Source organism: Arachis hypogaea, chromosome 5, assembly GCF_003086295.3.
Source record: "Arachis hypogaea cultivar Tifrunner chromosome 5, arahy.Tifrunner.gnm2.J5K5, whole genome shotgun sequence".
NCBI classification, from domain to species: Eukaryota; Viridiplantae; Streptophyta; class Magnoliopsida; order Fabales; family Fabaceae; genus Arachis; species Arachis hypogaea.
Window position 1 is genome coordinate 10,850,449 of NC_092040.1, and position 21,622 is coordinate 10,872,070.

At 37.0% G+C, this 21,622-nt stretch overlaps 5 protein-coding genes and 1 long non-coding RNA gene across 7 annotated transcripts; 2 read left to right on the forward strand and 4 right to left on the reverse strand.

Moving 5' to 3' along the window:
• Nucleotides 1–2,416: 2,416 nt before the first annotated feature.
• LOC112800728 (uncharacterized) lies at nucleotides 2,417–4,284 on the reverse strand. Its single transcript, XR_003201495.3, has 2 exons — nucleotides 3,760–4,284; nucleotides 2,417–2,603 (listed from the first exon to the last, which is right to left on the reverse strand). It is a non-coding gene; the product is annotated as an uncharacterized lncRNA (long non-coding RNA).
• Nucleotides 3,793–7,361, forward strand: LOC112800727 (putative glucose-6-phosphate 1-epimerase). 2 transcript variants are annotated; one of them, XM_025843107.3, is made up of 10 exons: nucleotides 3,793–4,711; nucleotides 4,799–4,924; nucleotides 5,013–5,126; nucleotides 5,211–5,262; nucleotides 5,550–5,687; nucleotides 5,814–5,912; nucleotides 6,122–6,219; nucleotides 6,616–6,723; nucleotides 6,811–6,892; nucleotides 7,068–7,361. In XM_025843107.3, exons 1-10 carry the CDS (start codon nucleotides 4,659–4,661, stop codon nucleotides 7,131–7,133), a joined length of 936 nt encoding a protein of 311 aa, XP_025698892.1. In that variant the 5' UTR covers nucleotides 3,793–4,658; the 3' UTR covers nucleotides 7,134–7,361. The 2 variants fall into 2 exon arrangements, with proteins under 2 accessions (XP_025698892.1, XP_025698891.1); XM_025843106.3 differs by having other exon boundaries at nucleotides 4,210–4,711; nucleotides 4,793–4,924.
• On the reverse strand, nucleotides 7,270–8,981 carry LOC112800726 (pentatricopeptide repeat-containing protein At5g66520). The gene has a single exon (XM_025843105.3). It carries the CDS (start codon nucleotides 8,979–8,981, stop codon nucleotides 7,419–7,421), a length of 1,563 nt encoding a protein of 520 aa, XP_025698890.1. The 3' UTR covers nucleotides 7,270–7,418.
• Nucleotides 8,982–9,481: 500 nt separating this feature from the next.
• On the reverse strand, nucleotides 9,482–14,490 carry LOC112800731 (syntaxin-112). Its single transcript, XM_025843110.3, has 8 exons — nucleotides 14,265–14,490; nucleotides 14,046–14,173; nucleotides 13,877–13,948; nucleotides 12,874–12,933; nucleotides 12,340–12,434; nucleotides 12,067–12,136; nucleotides 11,849–11,962; nucleotides 9,482–10,637 (listed from the first exon to the last, which is right to left on the reverse strand). Exons 1-8 carry the CDS (start codon nucleotides 14,299–14,301, stop codon nucleotides 9,714–9,716), a joined length of 1,500 nt encoding a protein of 499 aa, XP_025698895.2. The 5' UTR covers nucleotides 14,302–14,490; the 3' UTR covers nucleotides 9,482–9,713.
• A 390-nt stretch (nucleotides 14,491–14,880) lies between these two features.
• LOC112800729 (uncharacterized) lies at nucleotides 14,881–16,696 on the reverse strand. The gene is made up of 4 exons (XM_025843108.3): nucleotides 15,857–16,696; nucleotides 15,652–15,754; nucleotides 15,385–15,566; nucleotides 14,881–15,295 (listed from the first exon to the last, which is right to left on the reverse strand). Exons 1-4 carry the CDS (start codon nucleotides 16,507–16,509, stop codon nucleotides 15,022–15,024), a joined length of 1,212 nt encoding a protein of 403 aa, XP_025698893.1. The 5' UTR covers nucleotides 16,510–16,696; the 3' UTR covers nucleotides 14,881–15,021.
• Nucleotides 16,697–20,033: 3,337 nt separating this feature from the next.
• Nucleotides 20,034–20,717, forward strand: LOC114927745 (uncharacterized). Its single transcript, XM_029298676.1, has one exon. The coding sequence runs from the start codon at nucleotides 20,034–20,036 to the stop codon at nucleotides 20,715–20,717; it is 684 nt and encodes a 227-aa protein (XP_029154509.1).
• Nucleotides 20,718–21,622: the final 905 nt, after the last annotated feature.

Sequence of the window (21,622 nt, forward strand, 5' to 3'; positions counted from 1 at the left end):
GGATCTCTCATTTTGGGAACCAAGAGTTGTTTTGGTGTTTTAAAAAAATAGAGGTGTGTTTAATTAGTTATTCTAAACTAATTATGAGAATATTCGATTTTTTAACAGAATATTCTGTCATCTCAAATGGTTTTGTCACGATAGGGACTAAATTGAAAAAAAAAAAATTTAACATCTAGGGACCCAATTGAAAAGAAAGAAGTATAGGGACCTAATTGAAAATTCGGTGAAACTATAGGGACCTGCAAAGTAATTAAACCTTATCCTTAAAGACAAAATGGGAGTATATGCCGAGTAGTCTATCACGTTCCTATTCAAAACAAGCAACAACAAATCCGAGTATGACGCATTTTAGCCGGTCTACAGCTGGCCAAAGAAATGAACATTCAGCACCTTAAAGTCTACTGCGATTCATTATTGATCGTCCAACACGTAAATAGTAACTTTCAGGTAAGGGATCCCCTCTTAGAACAATATTTAAACATTGAAAAAAAGCTTGATTCAAACTTTACAATATTTTGAGCACTCATATAACTCGAGAAGATAACAATAAGCCGGATATTCTATCCAAATTAGCTACCTTTAGGACTTTAGATGCAACACCAACTTTATCACAACTAACGCTTGAGGAACTGAGCATATGTAGTATCCATGTTTTTGCTTTATCACATACAACAGATTGGAGAACACCCTACGTTGACTACTTGAGATCGGGAAAGATCCCAGCCTCAGAAGAAAATCCAAAGCTGTTCAAGAAAAGGGCAAGTCATTTCACCTTAATTGGAGATTACTTATAGAAGAGAGGATTCTCCAGGATATTGTTAAAATGCCTCAGAACCGATGAGTTTGACCTTGCAATGTCAAAAGTACACGTAGAAATTTGCGGAACATACATCGGAGGATGAAGTCTAGCCTCAAAGCTTCTACGAGCATGCTACTTTTGGCCCTCACTCAAAAGCAACTACATGAGAAAAGTACAACACTGTGACAATTGCCAGAAATGTGCACGAACAATTCATACTCTGCCGAGTTGTTGCATACGTCCGATATAGGATGGCCTTTTCAAAGGTGGGGGCTCGACACTCTTAGACCCTTTTCGGTATCCAGAGGTCAGGTAAAATTTTTACTAGTTGCCATTGATTACTTTACAAAATGGATAGAGGCGCAACCGCTAGCCAAAATAACCTCGAATAGGGTACGGTCTTTCATATGAAAATTTATCATATGTAGATATGGGTTACCACATGATATTGTCACTGACAATGGTAGGCAGTTCATTGATAAGAAGATAGCATCTTTCCTAAATAATCTAAATATTAAACATCATTTTTCCTCTATTGAGCACACACAAACTAATGGGCTTGTCGAGGCTGCTAGCAAAATCATTTTGCAGGCCTTATGAAAAAAGTTAGCAGATGCCAAAGGGCAATGGGCCAAGCTCATCCCTGAGATTTTGTGGAGCTATAACACCACACCACATTCAACAACAAAAGAAATACCTTTCCGACTAGTTTATGGAGCATAATTGTAATACCCTTACTATCAGAATATCACGCTTCTGGCTGTGCCATTCAGATAGTGAGAATATTACGACGACTTCCATATATTTAATAATAAGATATGAGTCTTTAACTAGGGGCATCCTGAAGAGGCGAAAGCAATATGCAAAAATCTACGTCAAATGTTTCTTTTGTTAAACAAATAGATGTTTTTTTTTATACTAAATGGATTATTCTTTTTGTACTACTTTTGGTCATGATGAATTCTTGTATCGACAGTGTTACAAATTGTATGGATAAGTTGAATGAATATCATGATTCCTTTCGTTGCATTTTAGCATGGTGACAAATTTATAGTTACTTATGTAGGATAAGCTTTTTTTATTTTTCATTCCCATGGTTTCTGATAAAGTAACATCTATTTAGTATGAAAAAGGAACATCCTGATGCTTGACAGAAGTAACATCCACTTAGATCTTTGAAAAAATAATTATGTACTTAACAGAAATTACTTGTATTTATTCTTTAATACAGAGATGATTCAATTGATAGTAAATACAAGTATCATAAAAGAAAGAAATTTTTTTGTCTTTATCCTAATGCTTGTTTAACAAAATTTAAAGAAAGAAAAAAAGATAAAAAAAAAACAACAACAGTATCTGGTTATTTGCTTTTTCAAGAGCAATTAAAGTATTTTGACAGTTTTTCTTTTACCCACTGTTTGCTTTATGCAGTTATTATACTTGAACTTTGGATTCCAGAGTCCACATACACAACATACTATTTGGTACTATTTAGTGATGAACTTATTAGACAACTATTACTTCCATGATTAAATTTATTATCTAGTGATCGGGGTGTATGCAACAAATGAATAGCCATCTATGCCTATTATATATTAACTATAAAAATGCTCATAAGTCACAACAATTGAATCAATAAGTACAATATGTGTTCAATTACATCAAAGTTAGTTTCCACCTAAAATGTTGATTCATTTCAAAGAATAATCCATTTAGTATAAAAAGAATCATCTATTTATTTAACAAAAGAAACATTTGATGTAGATTTTTGTATATTGCACTCAGCTCTTTAGGATGCCTCCTGCAAAGTGAAAGCAAAACAAAGCATTTATGATCAACGTGTACGCAATAGATTAATAGCCATCTATGTCTATTATATATTAACTATAAAAATATTCATAAGTCACAACAATTGAATCAATAAGTACAATATGGGTTCAATTACTTTAAAGTTAATTCCCTTCTTAAATGATGATTCCTTTTAAAAGAATCATTCATATAGTATAAAAAAGAAGCATCTATTTATTTAACAAAAGAAATATGTGATGTAAATTTTTGCATAAACATTCAAATTACATACAAAAAGAAAGATACTAAGCCATATAAAACCATCTTAGATTTTCTCCCCTACCTCAAAAATGGAAAGCCAAATCTTTGTCCTACTTTTAACATTCATATTTTCTTTACCATGTTTTTGCAGTCGGAGAATTTATAGTGGTGTAAACACTAACTTCAATGTTGTTGACTATGATGCTTTAGAAAATGGTCAAACCGATGATTCACAAGTATATATTTTTAATTTATATGTTAATATATAAATAATATTATTTGAACCTTTTGCTTCTTTCTTTTTTTTTTTAATTTCATTCTTGTTTTACTTTTTTTTTCCTTCTTATGATTCTAATTAAATGGCAATGTTTGAAGGCATTTTTGAAAGTATGGCAACAAGTGTGTGGAGCAACTCAAGAAACTCCAACACTTATTGTAAACTTAGTCCATTACTTGGCATGCTAACAACAAATCATCTCTATCACAATCACAGTTATAAGTTTAGCTTCGTATATCCTAAGCAGAAAAGGATTAATGTTGTTGCTGTGCTACCCAACCACAGATTAAGAAAACAATCACAAGAGTGAGTTTTTCTAGTTAAGAAAACTGATATCTCATAAGAATTTAAAAAATTAGATTCAATTTAAGGCAAGTTGAGGCTAAACTTACAAGAATAAGGGAATTCTAGGACAAATTCTAAGGCAATTAAATCAATAGTTAGAACATATATTATAATTCAGTCAAAATTATTCAATGTGACAAAGCATATTGATATTACTAAGCCTATAAATTCACATGACAAGCCCTATTACAAATATCTAGTAGCTCAAGCCAATGAACTAGTGTTTATACCAAAAAGGAACAACAAAGATTCATACGAGTAATAACATATTTTCATCTTGTCTTACCTTAATAACAAGTATTGTGTAGTCACCACACTCAACAAAGTGACACTTTTTTTAAAAGGAACAGCCAACACTGACATGCAGGGGAATTCGAGGTTGGAGAAGGGGACGTCTTACTGCGTTCGGCGGAGCAGAGCAGGGAGGCTTCAACGGCACTGCCAACACCGACATGCAGCAGCAGCAGCAGCCCGCCCTGGGTGAGAAGGAGAAACACCTTGTTCCTCGTACCTGGGTGGAACGACATCTCCGCGGCCGAAATTGGGAAAGCTCTGATTAACGCGCGAAGAAGCACGTCGAGGAGATGGGAGCGTCGCGGCGTCCGATGAAGGCGGAGGAGACGTTTACCCGATGATCCTTGTACTCTGACGCGGCCGTTGATGGTTTTCAAATTCTATTGCAAGTAGAGGATAGAGTTTGGTTAGGGTGACTTTTGTTTACCTGAGTGAATTTTGGGATGTTGCTGAAGTGAAGTGGGCTTAAGAGACCCAACCCAAGAGGAGTTGGCAGATATTTTGCTGAACCCCTCTTAGTTCCTACTTCCTAGCATTATTGTTAATATAAAATTTTTTAAAAATATATTTTTGAATAAATAAAATAAATCATAAATAATCTAGTATTTAATTTCGAGATATCTGGGTCCTGAGATTATTCATGTGGCACGCTAAATCTTGTCGCATCCCTTTGGAACATAAATGGTGGAGCCAAGAGGAAGAAGAGGCAATTGAGTAATAGGGGAATATCCGAATTTGCGCAGGCACAGATAACATTAACAAATAGCAACAACACAACAACCATAAGAAATTCAGCTGAAAATAATAATAATACGAAATATAAATAGTGATTGTCGAGTGACGAAGAATTGAAGTGATTCATTTGCCAGTTAGCGATAGCATCCATCATCCATGGCATTCTCCGTCAACACCATCACTTTTCCCAACATTAGTCGAGTCAACAGGTTAGATTACTCTAGCATACAATTTCGTTTCGTCCGTAATTTCTTAATTATCTCATAAAGTTTGGATTTTGGAATGTGTAGAAGCAGATACCCAGCGCCAGCAGGAATGGCATTCGCAACTATGAGCAACAAAACAATCACCTCTTCCGGAATTCAACTCACTGAAGGCCAAGGAAACTTGCCTAAACTTGTTCTTACTTCACCCTCTGGTAGGTACGTCATACATGTAACTCTTTCTAAATTCTGATCAACTTTTCTCTTCAGTTTCGCTTGAATCTGAATCTGAATCTGTTGGTTGCAGTGAGGCTGAGATATACTTGTATGGAGGGTGTGTTACCTCTTGGAAACTTCCCACTGGCAAAGACCTTCTTTTTGTTCGCCCAGATGCTGTTTTCAATAAGAAGAAACCAATCAGGTGTTCTATTCATACACCCCTCATGCAAAACCATATATAGTTTCGATTTTTCGCCGTATACTGATTAGTTTTCTGTTGGGGCAGTGGAGGCATCCCACATTGTTTTCCTCAGTTTGGTCCTGGCTCAATTCAGCAGGTATCACCCTCCAATCAACTCTGTTTTCTTGTACTCCATGTTATTCTGTATGAAAAGTAAGAAATGAGTGTGTTCTGAATGTTCCTATAGCACAGACTAGATGGGCTTTAGGAGTATACATGTATTCTGTTTTTTCTAAGATGATTTTCTTTAGATAGATGCAAAAAGTCTGATTGAATTACAGTGGTTCTGCACACTTCTTTGTGGTAAAATCATGAGTACTTTGTTGACTATACTGCTCTTCTATTCGATTGTATACTAAATTTGCTTGCTTGAGTTCTTGGCAGCATGGATTTGCACGGAATATGGATTGGACCGTTGCTGATTCTGAAAATGTGGAGGGAGATCCTGTTGTTACTCTGGAACTGAAGGATGATTCCTATAGTCGCGCTATGTGGGATTTCGGTTTCCATGCCTTATTCAAGGTCAAGGGCTTATTTTCTTTGACCACAGTTCTCTCCCCTTTGCAATGCTGCCGTACTGCTAGTACTCATTCTTGACATGTTTCATTACCTGCTTGATGATAAAATTTCGTGCTTCCTGTTTTGCAGGTCACACTTAATTCTAAGAGTCTTTCAACTGAGTTAAAAGTTAAAAATACAGACAACAAGCCATTTTCATTTACTACTGCCCTGCACACGTATTTTAGTGTAAGATTTTATATCTGTTCTTATATGTCATCATTATCATTTTGTATAGGATTTCCCTGAGTTATGAGTTCAAATTAAGTGTCCAATCCAATGAAAATTATGTTTCTTTCAATAATTAGTTTAATTAATTAGAATTCTTCTAATACAAGTTATTTTGACTCAATTTATTGCTTACAATTAGAAATAATCATTTTAGCATTGTGACACAGGCTTCTGTGAGTGGTGCATCCGTAAAGGGATTGAAAGGATGCAAAACACTGAACAAAGATCCAGATCCTAAAAATCCAGTGGAGGTTACAGAAGAAAGGTCTGTATGTTATTTTCTGTCTGTGAATTCTTATAAAAAATAAAACATAGTACTATTTGCTATGAGATTAGTATGAAACTACTGAAGTTGCTTTCCTTAGTCCAAAGGTTGGATAAAAATCTGCACTAGCTATTGAGTATCTTCAACTATCCTTACATGTGGGATATACAATGACATTCGTTTTTTACCTAAGGTCTACTTTTATTTCCCTTATTTTGCCTGAATTTAAACTAGAGTTCTGTTACATTGCATCCACTTAGTGGCCAATTTTCACCTTTTTCCTAATAGACATCAATATAACTTATTTAATACTAGAATTGCATTGAATAAGGACTAGTCAAATCTTAGCTTTGAGTTTGTAAGTTTGCAAAATAGACAATAATCTTTATAATGCAGGGATGTGGTCACTTTCCCGGGATTTGTAGATTGCATTTATCTTGGAGCTCCTGATGAGTTACAACTTGACAATGGCTTGGGTGATTTAATATCTGTCAAGAATACAAAGTGTGTAATTTGCAACTTCTATCATAATTTTATTATTTGGTTTTCCCAAGTCTCTTGCTTATGCTCCTTTGGCTCTTGCCCATGTAGTTGGTCAGATGCTGTGTTGTGGAATCCACATCTTCAAATGGAAGCGTGTTACAAAGATTTTGTTTGTGTTGAAAATGCTAAGGTAATGAATTACGCTTTTAAATAGGGTTCGATGGTTATTGAGTTTAAATGGACAATTGTTTTTGAACATATGCGTGAGCATCCTTCAGAAGTCGAGCATTCTGGTTACTGACTCTAGTTTTCAAGCCTCCCAGTTGACTCTTATAAATTTTAATTTTATGCTATCACTGTTTCAGATTGAAAGTGTCCAGCTAGAGCCAGAGCAAACTTGGACAGCTGTGCAGCATCTTAGCATTGCTTGAACCGCAACTGAGCTTCTATATTGTTAAAAATTTTTCGTCTTGATTTGTAAACAATACCTTATGTATTAATAATTTCCCGAGTTAATAAGAGTGTAACTGGTGGTGAGGAGTTTATGTAGTTTTGAGAGAGGTCATGTCTCAAAAAAGAAAAATCTCATTGCATCTGTAACATCTTTGTCATAAAAATAAAAGATAAGATAATTTTTCTTTCCACAAGATGGAAAACTACATTCTTCTCATTTTCATTACTTCCATTTTATTCTCCTCTAACTTCCTCCTAACGTATCATATCTGTTCCTCAATAATATCGGGCATGTTATATATCTCTTGTATATGTGGGTATGAGGATCCAATCCCAGCAAAGAACTCGTGTTCAACCCCATTTACTGTTATGCTGCTGTATCCTGGAAGATTCAGCAGTCCCCTATGTTTGATCTGGTTTCTTACTTTAACTGCTTGGTTCCATTCTCCGGCTGCAGCAAGAATGCTTGCCAGATGAACATAGCGGCCGCTATGATCAGGGTCCATCTCAATAAGAATTTTGCCAACCTCTTTTCCAAGCTCAATTTGTTTGTGCAGGTAGCAGGCATTGAGCAGTGCGCCCCATATTACAGCATTTGGCTTGAAGGGCATTGACTCTATGAACTCCTTTGCTTCTTTCAACAACCCTGCGCGACTGAGAAGGTCCACCATGCATCCATAGTGTTCCATAGAGTGTGCAATGTTGTAAGCAGTACTCATGCTATCAAACATGAACTTTCCTTCTTCAACAAGTCCTGCATGACTACATGCAGTCAAAATCGCAGTGAAAGTTATGGAAGTTGGCTTGATTCCCGCTTTCTGCATTTGGGTAAACCAGTCTAGGGATTCTCTACCCTTCCCATGGACTGCAAAGCCACCAATTATTGCTGTCCATGCATAGACACATTTATTCTCCAAGTTAGTAAACACTTGTAGGGCTCTTTCCATTTCACCACATTTTGCATACATGTCTATAAGAACAGAACCCAAAACTGGATCTATCTTTATTTCATTTATATTGATGTAGTTGTGAATCCACCTTCCTTGCTCCAATGAACCAAGGCCTGCACATGCTGAAAGCAAGCAACTCAGGGTTATCCGATCAGGTTTGATGCCGGCAACCAGCATTTGCTGAAAGAGAGACAGTGCTTCTTTGTGCATGCCTTTCCTAACAAAACCAACAATCATGGTTGTCCAAGTGATGACATTTTTCAGTGTCATGTCTTGAAACATCTTATGAGCCACGTCTAAGTTTCCACATTTTATGTACCCATCAATCATTGTATTCCACGAAACAATATCTCTAGTTGCAAGCTGGTTAAATAGGATGCGAGCCAATGCAATATAGCCTGAAGTCGCATACACACGAAGGAGGGAGTTTGTGGCGTAAACCTCAGATCCATAACCCCTTTTGAAAATTTGAGCATGGATTTGCTGGGTTTCTTCAAATGCTGAGAGTGCAGCACATGCTTTGAGAAGGAAAGGGAAAGTGTAGGCATTGTGAGGCACCGAGTGGTGAAGCAGTTTATGGTACAAAAGCAGAGCTTCTTCCGGGTCATCACTGTTCGAGTATGCCCTGATCATGGTGTTCCACATGACAATATTAGGTGAATTTATTCTGTCAAAGAGCATACGAGCACAGAACAAGTTGCCAAACTTTTGTGATGCATATGAAGCAAAGAGCCTGCTTGCTGTCATCTCATGCATCATGGTGCCATTTTTCAGTATTTGGCCATGAATCTGCTTCAGTTCTTTTAAGCTTGAACACCTCTCAAGCAGAACCTGGCTCTGCTCCACACTGGGTTGCATTAGCAGCATAGCCACCATTAACAATTAAGGAAGGGAATTGTCCTTCTAATATAAGTTGAAAGAAATTGTAGAAAAGGGAAGAATACATTCTAAATTTGTGGCTTTAAATTGCCAGCACCGCTTTGGGATAAGATCACAAGATATTTGTAGACCAAATAGAATATCCTGTTTAAGACGATATAAGTTAAAAAAATTTAGACTTCCTTCTGCTTCCATGTACCTAGTGTCGTTTATTGACCATTTGTTGAGACAATTCTTTTCATATTATTGAAAAAGGAAGATTTTCTTCACCGAAGTTTGTATATGGTAACTTATCTTAACATATTCATCCCGTTTTTAATCTCTTACAAAACACACTGCAAATAACAAAAGGAAAGAAGGTAGGTTCTACAAGGTGCTGTAGTAATAAGAATAATTGGCGTTTTGCAGGTTTAACTTGTAATTTCACCACAAAATTTAAGTTAGGGAAAAAGGTCACTGAAAGCGCAACAGAACATGTAAAAAGTGTAAACAGCAGATGCAATTAAAAGGTTCCAATTTCCAAAATTTGTCAATCAATTCTACTAGAGTACTAGTAATATGAAAATTTAATTCTCCAACAATCTGAATGAATTTAATTCTCCAACAATCTGAATGAATTAACAGAACCTATTCCCACAATTCTAGAAAAACCAAGCATTAGGAGGAAGTGGAAAGAGCTTTTTACAGTCTCAAAAACTCGAAACCTCTCTCCTCAAAAAATTACTCCAGTCAAGAAGTCAACATTGCTATGAAGCACACCAACAGCACAATCAACCCAACAGCACAAACCCAGCACCACCATTTATGGTTCTTCTTCTTCATCTGATTGGCATAGTAAAGACTATTAGTTCCACCATGGATGTAGTTACCAGCACTGGCCATATTATCTTCAATATTGTCCAATTTCTCCCCTTGTGTCTCAACCAGAATAGCCATATCAAGAAACACTTGGTGAAGCTTGTTCAAACTCCTCTGAATATCCATCACAGCCTCATGTCTAACCTGATTTCCCATGTCAGCATCTGTTTTCCCAGCCAAAAACTCAACTTTGAGACTCCCTGAGATCATCTTGTCCATGACCTCCTCACTCGGAACCTCGCCGGTCGCGCTGTAGTACCTTCTCTTCAAATCTTCCTTGTAATCAGACAGTATCTTGTCCCTCAAGGACTGAAACTCATTCATCATGTCCCTAAGCTTGACCCTCAAACCATTTGTGACAGAACTCCTTGTCCTATCAATTGGTGTACCCTCTTTATAGGACTCTGATAAAGTTCTATTGGCTATGTTGGATTGATCCAGGACCTCAAGCCTTGCCTTGATGATCTTGGCCTTGCGAAGCACCGCAACCATGTCAGATTCCATGCGGTCTCTTAGTCCACGGAGGACTTTTGCACTGTGTGTGGACTTTGCTTCTTCATTCAGTTGCTGAAGATCAAATAAGAGATTGGTGATCTCTTCCATTTCAACCTTGATTGCATCCACTTCTTGGAAGAACTGAGTGAGATTAGGGTCTTCTAGTTGTGTGGGGTTGAGTTGCCCTGCTTCAATATCACGTTCATTTTCAAGGTCCTTCATGACCTGTTTCTTCAGTTCAACATAACTTAAGAACGATTTCGTCATCAGATCATTCATCTTTGAAAAAAAATTCAAAACTCAGCACCTGAAAAAGAAAATCAAAACCTACAGAATTAATGTAATGATTTAAATGAAGAATGGAAACAAAACAATAACAACCAAATGAGAATATCTAAGAAAGAAAGCAAGAAACTTGAACGGCTCTAGGTTACAGAAAAGAAAATGAAGCATACCCTCTTGGACAGATTCAAGAAATGAGACAGTTTCTCAATGGATGAAAGTTCTTGTCATGAAGCAAATGCCCAAAGTGATCTAAGAAGAACAAAGATAACAAAATCAGAAATGAGAACCAACAGCCATTTTCAATGCGCAGAGAGCCAAGAATTAAGGAAATCGATCATCAAAAATCAAATCTTTAGCGCCATGCATGGAGAAATGCGGTCTCAGAAATAATTTTTACACAGCATGATGGTGTCTAACAAAGCCATGCACTTTGAAGAAGAAGAAGAAGAAGAAGATTGAACCTTTGATGAAGGGACGTGGCTATAAGACTTGAGTGACAATCTTGAATGCAATTTTCAAACTTTGAGTCTGTTTTCGTTAAACAAAAACAAACGCATGCATATATGTGAGTAAATTTTGAAATTAATTTGTAATTCTGAAACAAAAGTATCCGTTGCCCTACTATATAGTCTCCTCTTCATTCTTCACTCTTAACGTAACTGTTACAATTTCAACCGCCAAGCGGTCAATGCCGTTGATTTTTAAAAAAAAAAAACTATTTTCCCATCATGATCTAATTTTAAACTAGCGTTTTTGAAATTTTTCCAGATTTATATCCAATCATATGTTATTTAGAAAAAAAAAAATTATTTGCAAGAGAGTGAATATACTAAAATTACACTTAAAATTTATTTTACCTTATCAGATACTTTATATTTGCAATTACTTTAAAGAAAATAGAAAAATTAATTCTAGTAGAGAAAAAACATTCATAATTAAAATGGGTAAAATCAACGTTCGCTTGAAATAAACCACCGTATATGATCTTCGCCTTTAAATAATATATAGTCACATTTCATTAAATAAATTCAATGATACAAATATTATCTGCAGGGAGAAAAGTTCTTCCTTCTCAAGGATTTGCGAGTTTCTCCCTATTTTTCCCACTCCTAAAATGTTTCCTCCATTTTCTGAACTCTGATGAAACAACAACTTGCATGTTGCAATCATGTAAACAATGTTTGAAAAATAATATATGTATAAGCTGAACAAATTCTTTGTTTCTAAGTCTGTGATATTGTGCTTTGCTGGTTGACTTTTTCAGCCTCAAGCTTCCTTAACATTGATGAACTCAGCTTAACTTCACCCGAACCTCCAGAGACCAAATCTACAACTTCAATCTGCATATGATACATAGAAACAATTTCTAATATGTCATAGAAATGTTTTGACAAATTAGTTTCTTACTTTTTCTATGGTGAAAAAAATAAATAAACAGCTATACCTTCAACTGTGAAAGGCCTCTTTCAGCTCTTTTCCTGTTTACTGCTAATCCTCCAGGTACTGTCTCTTTGCTGTATGAGAACCAACATGAGTCAGGTATCAAAGAATTCACAAAATTATGCTACAATTATTAGAAACCTAAAAGATTTCACAAAATTATGATAGTAATGAACTTGCTCAAGTCTCTATCAGAGCAACACTCTAATGATCATGATCATCAAGATCAGAAAACAACAAATAAAACTGGCATAACACAAGCTTACAGATTACAAACCTTACAACCACAGCCTCCAAATCTGCATCCACGATAGAAGGCCCATAAGGATCTGTGATTGGTACAGCTTGCACTTCCAGTTCTGGCTTGATAGACTGCATGGTTTTGCATACCAATTTCAAATAAAAATTTATATAAGATTTTTTTTCTTTCAAATAAATCTTAAATGATATGCAACTGATGGATGGATGTAGATTAGGACATCAATAATTTTCTTTCCATCCACCCTCAGAAACTAATAATACAAAGACACACCACTTAAAATAAACATGCATATGTCAACAAAATAATATAATAAATTCATCCATCATTAAGAGAGTAAACTTTTCTTGGCTAATAATTATGTTCGTTTGTGTGTGTGTGTGTGTGTGTGTGTGTGTGTGTGTGTGTGTGTGTGTGTGAGAGAGAGAGAGAGAGAGAGAGAGAGAGAGAGAGAGAGAGAGAGAGAGAAGAAAAGTACATGAAATAGAGGAGATTATTTTTGATAAATTATGTGTAAGAAGTAAGAACATAAGGAAAACATTGCCTGTGTACCTTTATGAAAGTTTCAACATTGTGTATCCTTTCCTCAATAGGCTGTATCAGTTCAGCAAACTGCAAAGTAGAGAAGGATCATGTAAGGAAATTTCAAACCTAAAAGCAAAAGCAAAGCCTGAAGAGATGAGGGAAAGAGACTCTTTTGTGAGTAAAATCCATACACCAAAAATTTTAACTTGGTAATAAGGTGATCTGTCATCTTATAGTTGAAATTACCAGTTAACAAGCTCCATTATACAATGTTTAAATCAAGAGACAAAAAATTGAGGTACTTAACAGTTTAGTCAGTTGTAGCATGATACTCAGTTTCACTACTTTATATTTTGCACATTGACTACTGAAAATGAATATATTGTCTAGAATTTGAATTCAGACATACTCTTCTGATTAATCTGAGCAATCCGAAAATAATTTGACTCAGACACCAATAGTAAGCTACAAGAGTTCAGTGAGAGAAGACGACACCGAAAGAGGGGGAAAAAATAAAAATGAAAAAATCAAAGCCAAATTGTTTCTTTCTCGTTTTAGCACTCAAGTCTCAACTAATGAATGATCATGTCTTGGAGGCTCTTCAACCATGACTTTCTGCAACACAAACCATACCTGATTGAAATTGAAGACACAGCAGTGTGGAGCAGATAGAAAAAATTCACATTTTCAATAGAACTAAGGATAAAAATAATCCAACTTGCAACAAATCAGCCGATTCAAAAAAGTTAAATGTTACATAAACACATCCAAATCAATAACTGGTTGTACTGTAATACTAAAAATTAGTAATCCACAGCATGATGGGACCTGGGTGGGCTACACAGCTTAAACCATAAAATTGAAGCTGCAATTATACTACTGCGCAGGTACATGAAAAATCTAATTTTGGACATTGACATAAATAAACAAATAACTTTACTTTTCTCTTCTCAGCACAGAGAAGGAAGCTAATCAATTTTGAACGAGAGTAACATTATGATATACGTAAAATGAAAAAAAAAAGGCTAACCTGCTTCTTTGCGAGCATAGGTCCATCGCAAACTCCGATCACAATCCGGTGCCTTGCCAACTGTGCTGAAGCCTGCTAAAAAAGTTTCAACATTTCGCATTACATAGATATATAAACTGGAAATTTCTAAATGAGAGAGAGAGAGAGAGAGAGAGAGAGAGAGAGAGACGGTGAGGAAGAGGCGGTGGCCATCGTGCAATCGGTCAAAGGTGCCGCCGTTGACGACAGCTTGGTAGGTGTTGGGGGGAGAGAGGGTGGGAAGCAGCATGGGATCATCTTGAGCGGCCATTGGAAGAGCTTAAATTCAAAACAAGAAAATGCGAACACATTGAGGCACCATTTGCGCTGATTTCAAAACATAACTATTTCTAGTTCTAGTGTCACTTACCATCAGCCTCGCTTTTCTTCTGCTGCAGGTTCAACATAACAGCAGAGGCGTGCGATTCGAAAACAACGGTCCAGATCTTCCGGTTAGGTTGGTAATTCCTCAGGCCGTCAAAGGAGCTAGCACGGTGGTTGGTGAGAATACCGTACGGTGCAACTATTTGCGTGCCAATATTTAAAGGTGAGAATACCACACGCTTGATGGTTAGGACCTAAAGAAAATCAGATTCAACTACCGAAACGTGCGGGAGATTTTAGCCGCACAACAAGAATGTTCAGCTCACCTGTGGTCCCTCACTACAATTACACAATTATCCCCCAATTCTGCTTAGGAAAATGTCTCAATTCAACATTTTATCGTAAGATCATATTACTAATATTTTGCATCGGTTTAGGTGTGATTGTTTTGTAATTTGGTAATATATGTCAAGAAATCTAAGACATTTTAGCGATTCATTTATTCCTGCCAGTAAACTGACATTTAACAGCTGAGTTTAATGCCTTGCGTGGAGATGATGTTGATGTAAATGTGACTATGTTAGTACCTTTAACCAATATTCCAATTAATCAATTTGTTTCAAGTCTACCACCCAAGTTCTGCTATCAGTTTGCCATGTCTATTTTCTTCATCAATCATCAAAAGAATCGATCTATTTCTGAAATTTTGAATGTTGCATACATGTTCATATAGCCAAAGTAAATAAATTCCACTTGGGACTAACCAATAAGCAAATAATTTTACACTTGAAAGGTAGTGACTCTCAAGATATGGAAGTGGTCTTGTTGGCTGTTGCAAAACACTCCTTCAAGAAATCAGTAACCTCTGATAAATACAAGTCCGGAAAAGTCCTGTAATGATCCACATGAGGGGATGAACCGAAGTTGAAGGACCTTACCCTCCTTCCCATCCTCCTTTGCTCCTCAATGAACCCTTCTATTGATTGGTACGGAACCACTTTGTCAGCCGTACTATACAGGTATAGCTGAGGGCAAGGTTGCTGCTTCAACAGCACATTCACAACTCTTGTTAACCTCCTGTTTGGGGCACAAGACAAATTAGCTTACTATATAGTACACAACTACTAGAACAACAAGAAACATTGGCATCCAGAGAAGAGACTCACTGATTCACATCAGGCAATTTCAATAGAAATGAGAACAACTTCTCTAAAAGCGCCAAGACCAAGATCTCCATTCTTGAAGGTTCATTTTGTTGAATGTTTGATGCGTTAACTTCAGTCTCAGTGGCTTGGGTCGAAGAGCTGCGCTTCTTCAATATGGCAGCAGAAAAACCAGCAGCCCATACCTACAAGATCAATATACAATAGCTCACCATATTCAATTTAATTCAACAACAAAGCCAAGAACAATGAACTAACATATCAAGTTACCTGTGGATTAAAGGGTTCTCCTCCTCCAGAATCAACAATGCATCCTTTAATCTTATCCATCAGATCCTGTCTATCGAGCATTCTCGCAAGAATGGAACCATAACTGTAATAAAAAGAAAAAGAAACGAATTTACAAACAATTAGTAATGTAACCACCCACCAAGATTGAATCATGAGGGAATGGAATGGGATTGAACATACATACGTAAACCAACCAGTGTTGCTGAAAGTGTGAAACACCAAACAGCGTTGCCTCCCATCCTCTTCGTCACGTGACACCCACGTGATGAGCTCGTCCGCCAGCGCAGAGATTCGCCTCTCAAGTATCCTCCCAAGGTCGAAGGAGAGCAGCTCCCTCACATCAACCACGAACGTCATCGCGTGTACTCCACGCGCGTTGTACCACTCCACGTACCTCTTGAGGTGCTTCGTCTTCGCTCCCAGCCACCCCAACAACACCACCGTCGTAACCCTCCCTTCCGCCCCGCAAAATCCCATCTTTCCCCCAATTCTGTTCTCCGAAGCAGGGTTCCAAACGAACCCGCCACCATGAGAACGGGAGAGGAAGGGGCTGACATTATTTATAGGGTGAGAAAAGTTGAGGTTTTGGGAGGCGGTGAGGGAGGAGAAGAAGGTGAAGGGATTGGGACTGGGATTGGGATTGGGATTTGAAAAGGTGGGAAATTGAGAGGAGCAGATTATGGGTGTTGCGTTACGGTGGTAGCAATAACGAAAAGGGAGCGCGGGTTTTGATTTCGGCAGATGGAGAAGAGAATGTGAATGTGAATGTGAAGTGGTTTTCTGAAGAAGGTGGCGACCAAGAATTGATGGGTTCAGGATCCTCATATGAGCCTCCATTGCCGAATTAGAGGATAATGATATTGCTGTGCTGTTTCGGTTTCACTGTTTTGATCGAAATTCAATCGAATGTTGAAGCAACTTTATTTTCATCGTAAATGCGGACCATATTTCTCCATCCAAGGATGGATCATTACTCTGGTAGTATATGCTCCATGCTTATGCCCCAAACTAGGTGACATGAAAATCCGAATAGCAGGGATAATAAACATCTCATATCATAAAATCACTCATTCTAAATACTTAAGTTAATTTTGGAGTTTAACAAGAATCGAACCCTTGACCTTTCGGATCTAGAACTCTAATACCATGTTATGAACCCACTCATCCCAAAAGCGTAACCTGACAGGACAATGTAACACTAATGGTCATATCTCTAATACTTCATAAACCTCCATTGTACACATTGTACGCTTAAACCATTGGCTTCCTATACTTTTCCTTTCTGTAATTCTATATCTCTAAGATTCTAAGAATTTTGTGCGGAGGAGTGGTTGGTCCAGTAAGTTTTGTAATTTATAATTATTAATTAATTATTATTGATATTTTTAATAATGTAAGATTATTTATTTTTGTTTTGTAAATTAAGTGCGAGTCCAAAAACTAATATTTTATCTTTAAAAATACTGGTTTCTAGATTTAGTATTTTGTGTGTGTTCTGGAAACTAATATTTTATTTTTTAAGAGATCCAATTCGATCCGTATTAACCTTAAAATAACACAAAATGATTTTTATAGAAAAAAATACATTTCTTTCGATTTCTATCTATTTTCTCATTTTTTTTCATATTGGAGTGATGAATATGTTGTGCTGAATTATGTTACTATGGTGGTGCTTAACATCAATGTGAGACAGAATTTTCTGACATGCTAAGCTCACAAAACGGACCATGCGAATTGCATGTGAAGAAAAATAATAGGACAAATCGGATGGTCTGATTTGCGTGGAGAAAAATTCAAATTTTGGATATAGCAAATCGTCCGTTCTCTTTTTTTTTTATATATAATTCGTAAATCAATTCGGACGGTCCGAATTGAATAATTTAATATTTTTTTGAATTAGCTGGAACTATTCGAAGGGTTCAATTTGTGTAGAGATGTATATAAAATTGTGTAAGACATAAACAAGGCAGTAGGTAGAGTCGTCTTCTTCGTATTGTTCTTCTCTTTTCCACTTCTGGTTCTCTCTTTGGTGCTATGAGGTAAAAAAAAAGTTGATATTGAAATTTCTGTTTCTGTTTAGGTTGGTGAGAGGAATGGATGATAGACTTCTTTTAAAAGTGTATTATTTCGGTAAGATTTTGTTAGAAACATCCGAAGGAGTAAAATTTATTTGTGAAAATCCATTGGATGTTGTTATTTCCTTCACAATCTCATTTGAAGAGCTCAAATGTGTGATATATGAGAAGATAGATTGTGCAATGTCAAGGAAGATATCATGTATTTTATGCAGATATCACATTCCAGTATTTGGTGGATTTGTTCAATTTCAAACCAAATATATAACCGACGAAGCGAGTATGCAAGAGATGTTTTCAATGTAATTGAAAGTCGTGCCCAAATGTCGTTCATCGAACTGTACATTGAATTCGAACAATCTGAGGGCGACCGAAATATTGTACGGGAAGATTATAATAGTGACAGTGAGGAAGAGTTCGAAAGCAATTATGAAGTTGTTGATCCAAATGGAGATGAATATCAAGGTGATGGCACTATGGCTCCATATGTGACAGACGTGGCAAATACACTGGCAAATGAAGTGTCGTTCGAGGAGCCATCTTTCATACGAGTGTTGGATTTGGAAGCCATGCATGCTTCGGAGTTTCCAGATTATATAAGCGCCGGTACGTAATTGCCTATTTTTATAAGACGGATTAGTATTCTTTAATAATTTCTATTGATTGATGGACCAAATAGTTAAGTGACATGTGAAAATATATTTAATTAGCATTTGTTTATGTGTTGATATAGTTAAGTGTAGGAAAATAATATTTTTTGTTAGTTATTGATGGAGTAAATAGTTATGTGACATGTGAAAATATATTCAATTAGCATTTGTTTATGTGGTTATGTAGTTAAGTGTAGGATAATAAAAATTTTTGGTTAGTTATTGAGGTAGTTAAATATTAATTACTGTTTATTAATCAATATTTATTTATGTATTTATGTTTTTTTTTTTGTTAAGATTGAGATAATAACTTGTTCTAGAGTTTAATAATATCACCATAGATGTATTGAGTGATGATTTGCCTTTAATAACGGTTATTAAATTTTTGTTTGGCTACCGTCGTGGCAGAAGTCCCTCTTGTTGCAGATGGTGAATTTGCTGTGGGGATGGAATTCAGTTCCAGCGAAGCTGTTATTAGGGCGATGAAAGAGTATGCCATCTGAAGAAGTGTAGACTATCAGGTGTATGAGTCGGAGCCGTTAACATTTTATGCCAAGTGTACACAGTATGGGGAGGGGGTGTGATTGGCTTATCAGGGTTAGCATGATCAGCAGAAAGTACTATTGTGTTATTAGGAGGTATAATGGTAGTCACACCTGTACCAGAGCTACCATTTCTCAAGATCATTCGAAGTTGGATTCTAACATAATTGCAGAAGCAATAAAGACGTTGGTTGAGGCTGACCCCTCGTTAAAAGTAAAATCAGTTATTGCAGAAGTGCAATCGAAGTTCAATTACACCGTCAGTTATCGGAAAGCATAGTTGGCTAAGTAAAAGTCAGTAGAAAAAATATTTGGAGGTTGGGAAGCATCGTACGAAGCTTTGCCGATATGGTTTGAGGCCATGTGTCATAAGGAGCCATCAGCTATCATCCATTTTGAGACTATGCATGCATACCAAGGCGATGACTTGGTAAATGATATTCGGGTATTGCATCGGGTCTTTTGGAGTTATTACCCCTGCATTAGAGCATTCAGACATTGTAAGCCAGTTGTCCAGGTGGATGGGACTCACTTGTACGGAAAGTATAAGGGTTGTTTGTTAGTGGCAGTGTCACAGGATGTTAACAACAATATCGTCCCAATTGCATTTGCTATTGTAGAGGGAGAGACTTCTGATGCGTGTCACTTTTTTCTTAGTAACCTGCGACAACATGTTGTGACTCGGGATGGTGTGGGGCTCATATCCGACCGACACGAATCCATCAATGCAGCTGTGGCTCGCAGTAACGGAGCATGGTCGCCTCCCAGAGCTTTCCATATGTTTTGCATCAGGCATATAGAGTCGAATTTCTTGAGAAAATTCAAGGCAACGTACCTGTAAAAACTTGTCGTCAATATAGGTAACATTGAGTAATTCGAAGTTTGTTATCAACAGAGATACCTTCAATAAGTGTTTGTTAACCCATTTTCCCTTTTTTTTTGTTATTATGTAGGATATTCGAGGACGGTGCGCGAGTACGAAGTGCGTTACCAGCGGTTACGAGAACGGGGCGAGGCTTACACTAATTGGTTAAACCGAATCCCCCCGCGAACAGTATGCGTTAGCATTTGATGGTGGCTACCGATGGGCTCATATGACGACGAATTTAGTAGAATGCATCAACTCAGTCTTGAAGGGTGCACGCAATCTCCCCATCACTGCACTTGTCAAAGCAACATTCTACAGGCTTAATGAGTTGTTCACCCGAAAAAGATTCGAGGCGGAGGCTCGGATTAGTGCTGGTTATATTTTTTCTGAGCTTGTGACCTCAAAATTGCATGCAAACCAACTTGCATCAGGGAACATCCAGGTTAATTGCTTCGACAGGCAGAATGAGGTGTTTGAAGTGCGTGAGATGCCAAGTGGGTTAGAGTATGCCGTTGACCTTCGTCGGCACCAATGTGATTGTGGTGAGTTCCAGGTGGACCGAATTCCGTGCCGGCATGTGTTTGCATGTTATGCAAATCAAAGACTGGATTGGCAAGTGTATGTCCATGACGTGTATAAGATGGACCAAGTTCGATGGGTTTACCGAGCTAGGTTTAGGCCACTAGGGAACCCTACTACATGGCCTGCATACAACAGGCTGCGATTTGTACCAAATCCGTACCTCAGGCGCGTAACCAAAGGTCGCCCCAGGATGATGCGCTTCTTGAATGAGATGGACACGCGAATACTGCGTCGCCCACGGCGATATAGGCAATGTGGGGTCGAAGGACACAGCCGTAGTAGATATCGTCAGTCAGTTGGTGCAAGTGGCGGAGATAATGCTCGGTAAAGCTATATATATTATGCTATTTGAAACCTTGTAGCTTATATGAATCTACTCTAAGATTTGCGCGTCTTTAGAATTATATATTATGCTATTTGAACTGTGAATTTAGATTTATATATCAATCTACTCTATAGCAAATGTGAATTTAGATTTATATGTCAATCTAGTCTATTTCAAATGTAGCCATTTAGAATTATACTTCAAGCAACTATATGGCGATTGCAAGTTTAGAATTCACACATAGAAAAGTGAACTGATACATAACCCATATTAATTTGATAACTTTATACATAGTACTTGATATATAATTAAGTTAATTCATACATAGAAAAGTGAACCGATACATAGAAATGTAAATTACACAACATCTACTTTCTCATTGCCACTTTACATCTTTCACAAAACTCTTGCATTTCTTGGCGGCCTTTTTAAACACGGACAGAGTGAATCGATTAGCACTACGACGAGGCGGATCAACCCTGAGATTGTACCCTTTTCCTGTCTCATCTAGAGTGCGTCCTTCACCTAGATACAACTTAATTAGATAGACCATCTTAACATGAATATATATTAACATCAAACACAAACATATGATCATAGATACCACATATGAACATATTATAATCAAGTGACCAAACAAGAATATAATATGATCAACTCAACAGAGATACCACATATCAACATATTATAATCAAGTGACCAAACAAGTAAAGCAAAAATAGGACCTGCATCATCACCATCACCAGGTGGATCATTACGGGATTCTTCATCCTCGTCCATTTTCTCATCCTCTTCATCATCGTCGTCCTCGTCATCTGGTTCATCTACTAGGTACTCATCAGTCTCTTTCTCAAGTGTATTGGCATTTTCTTCAATCAGAGTCATTGAAACATGGTTAGGGTTTTGAT

Excerpts from the sequence above, each read along its gene's own strand:
- LOC112800727 (XM_025843106.3), top strand. The coding sequence starts at position 4,659 with ATGGCATTCTCCGTCAACACCATCACTTTTCCCAACATTAGTCGAGTC. Across the intron at positions 6,724-6,810 it reads ATATCTGTCAAGAATACAAA|TTGGTCAGATGCTGTGTTGT; the intron begins GTGTGTAATTTG and ends TTGCCCATGTAG. Across the intron at positions 6,893-7,067 it reads TTTGTGTTGAAAATGCTAAG|ATTGAAAGTGTCCAGCTAGA; the intron begins GTAATGAATTAC and ends TCACTGTTTCAG.
- LOC112800726 (XM_025843105.3), bottom strand. The coding sequence starts at position 8,981 with ATGGTGGCTATGCTGCTAATGCAACCCAGTGTGGAGCAGAGCCAGGTT.
- LOC112800731 (XM_025843110.3), bottom strand. The coding sequence starts at position 14,301 with ATGTTGAACCTGCAGCAGAAGAAAAGCGAGGCTGATG. Across the intron at positions 14,174-14,264 it reads GAAGAAAAGCGAGGCTGATG|CTCTTCCAATGGCCGCTCAA; the intron begins GTAAGTGACACT and ends TTTGAATTTAAG. Across the intron at positions 12,435-12,873 it reads ATGTTGAAACTTTCATAAAG|TCTATCAAGCCAGAACTGGA; the intron begins GTACACAGGCAA and ends AAAACCATGCAG.
- LOC112800729 (XM_025843108.3), bottom strand. The coding sequence starts at position 16,509 with ATGGAGGCTCATATGAGGATCCTGAACCCATCAATTCTTGGTCGCCAC. Across the intron at positions 15,755-15,856 it reads AGCAACACTGGTTGGTTTAC|TTATGGTTCCATTCTTGCGA; the intron begins GTATGTATGTTC and ends TTTTTATTACAG. Across the intron at positions 15,567-15,651 it reads GAGAACCCTTTAATCCACAG|GTATGGGCTGCTGGTTTTTC; the intron begins GTAACTTGATAT and ends TTGATCTTGTAG.
- LOC114927745 (XM_029298676.1), top strand. The coding sequence starts at position 20,034 with ATGACGACGAATTTAGTAGAATGCATCAACTCAGTCTTGAAGGGTGCA.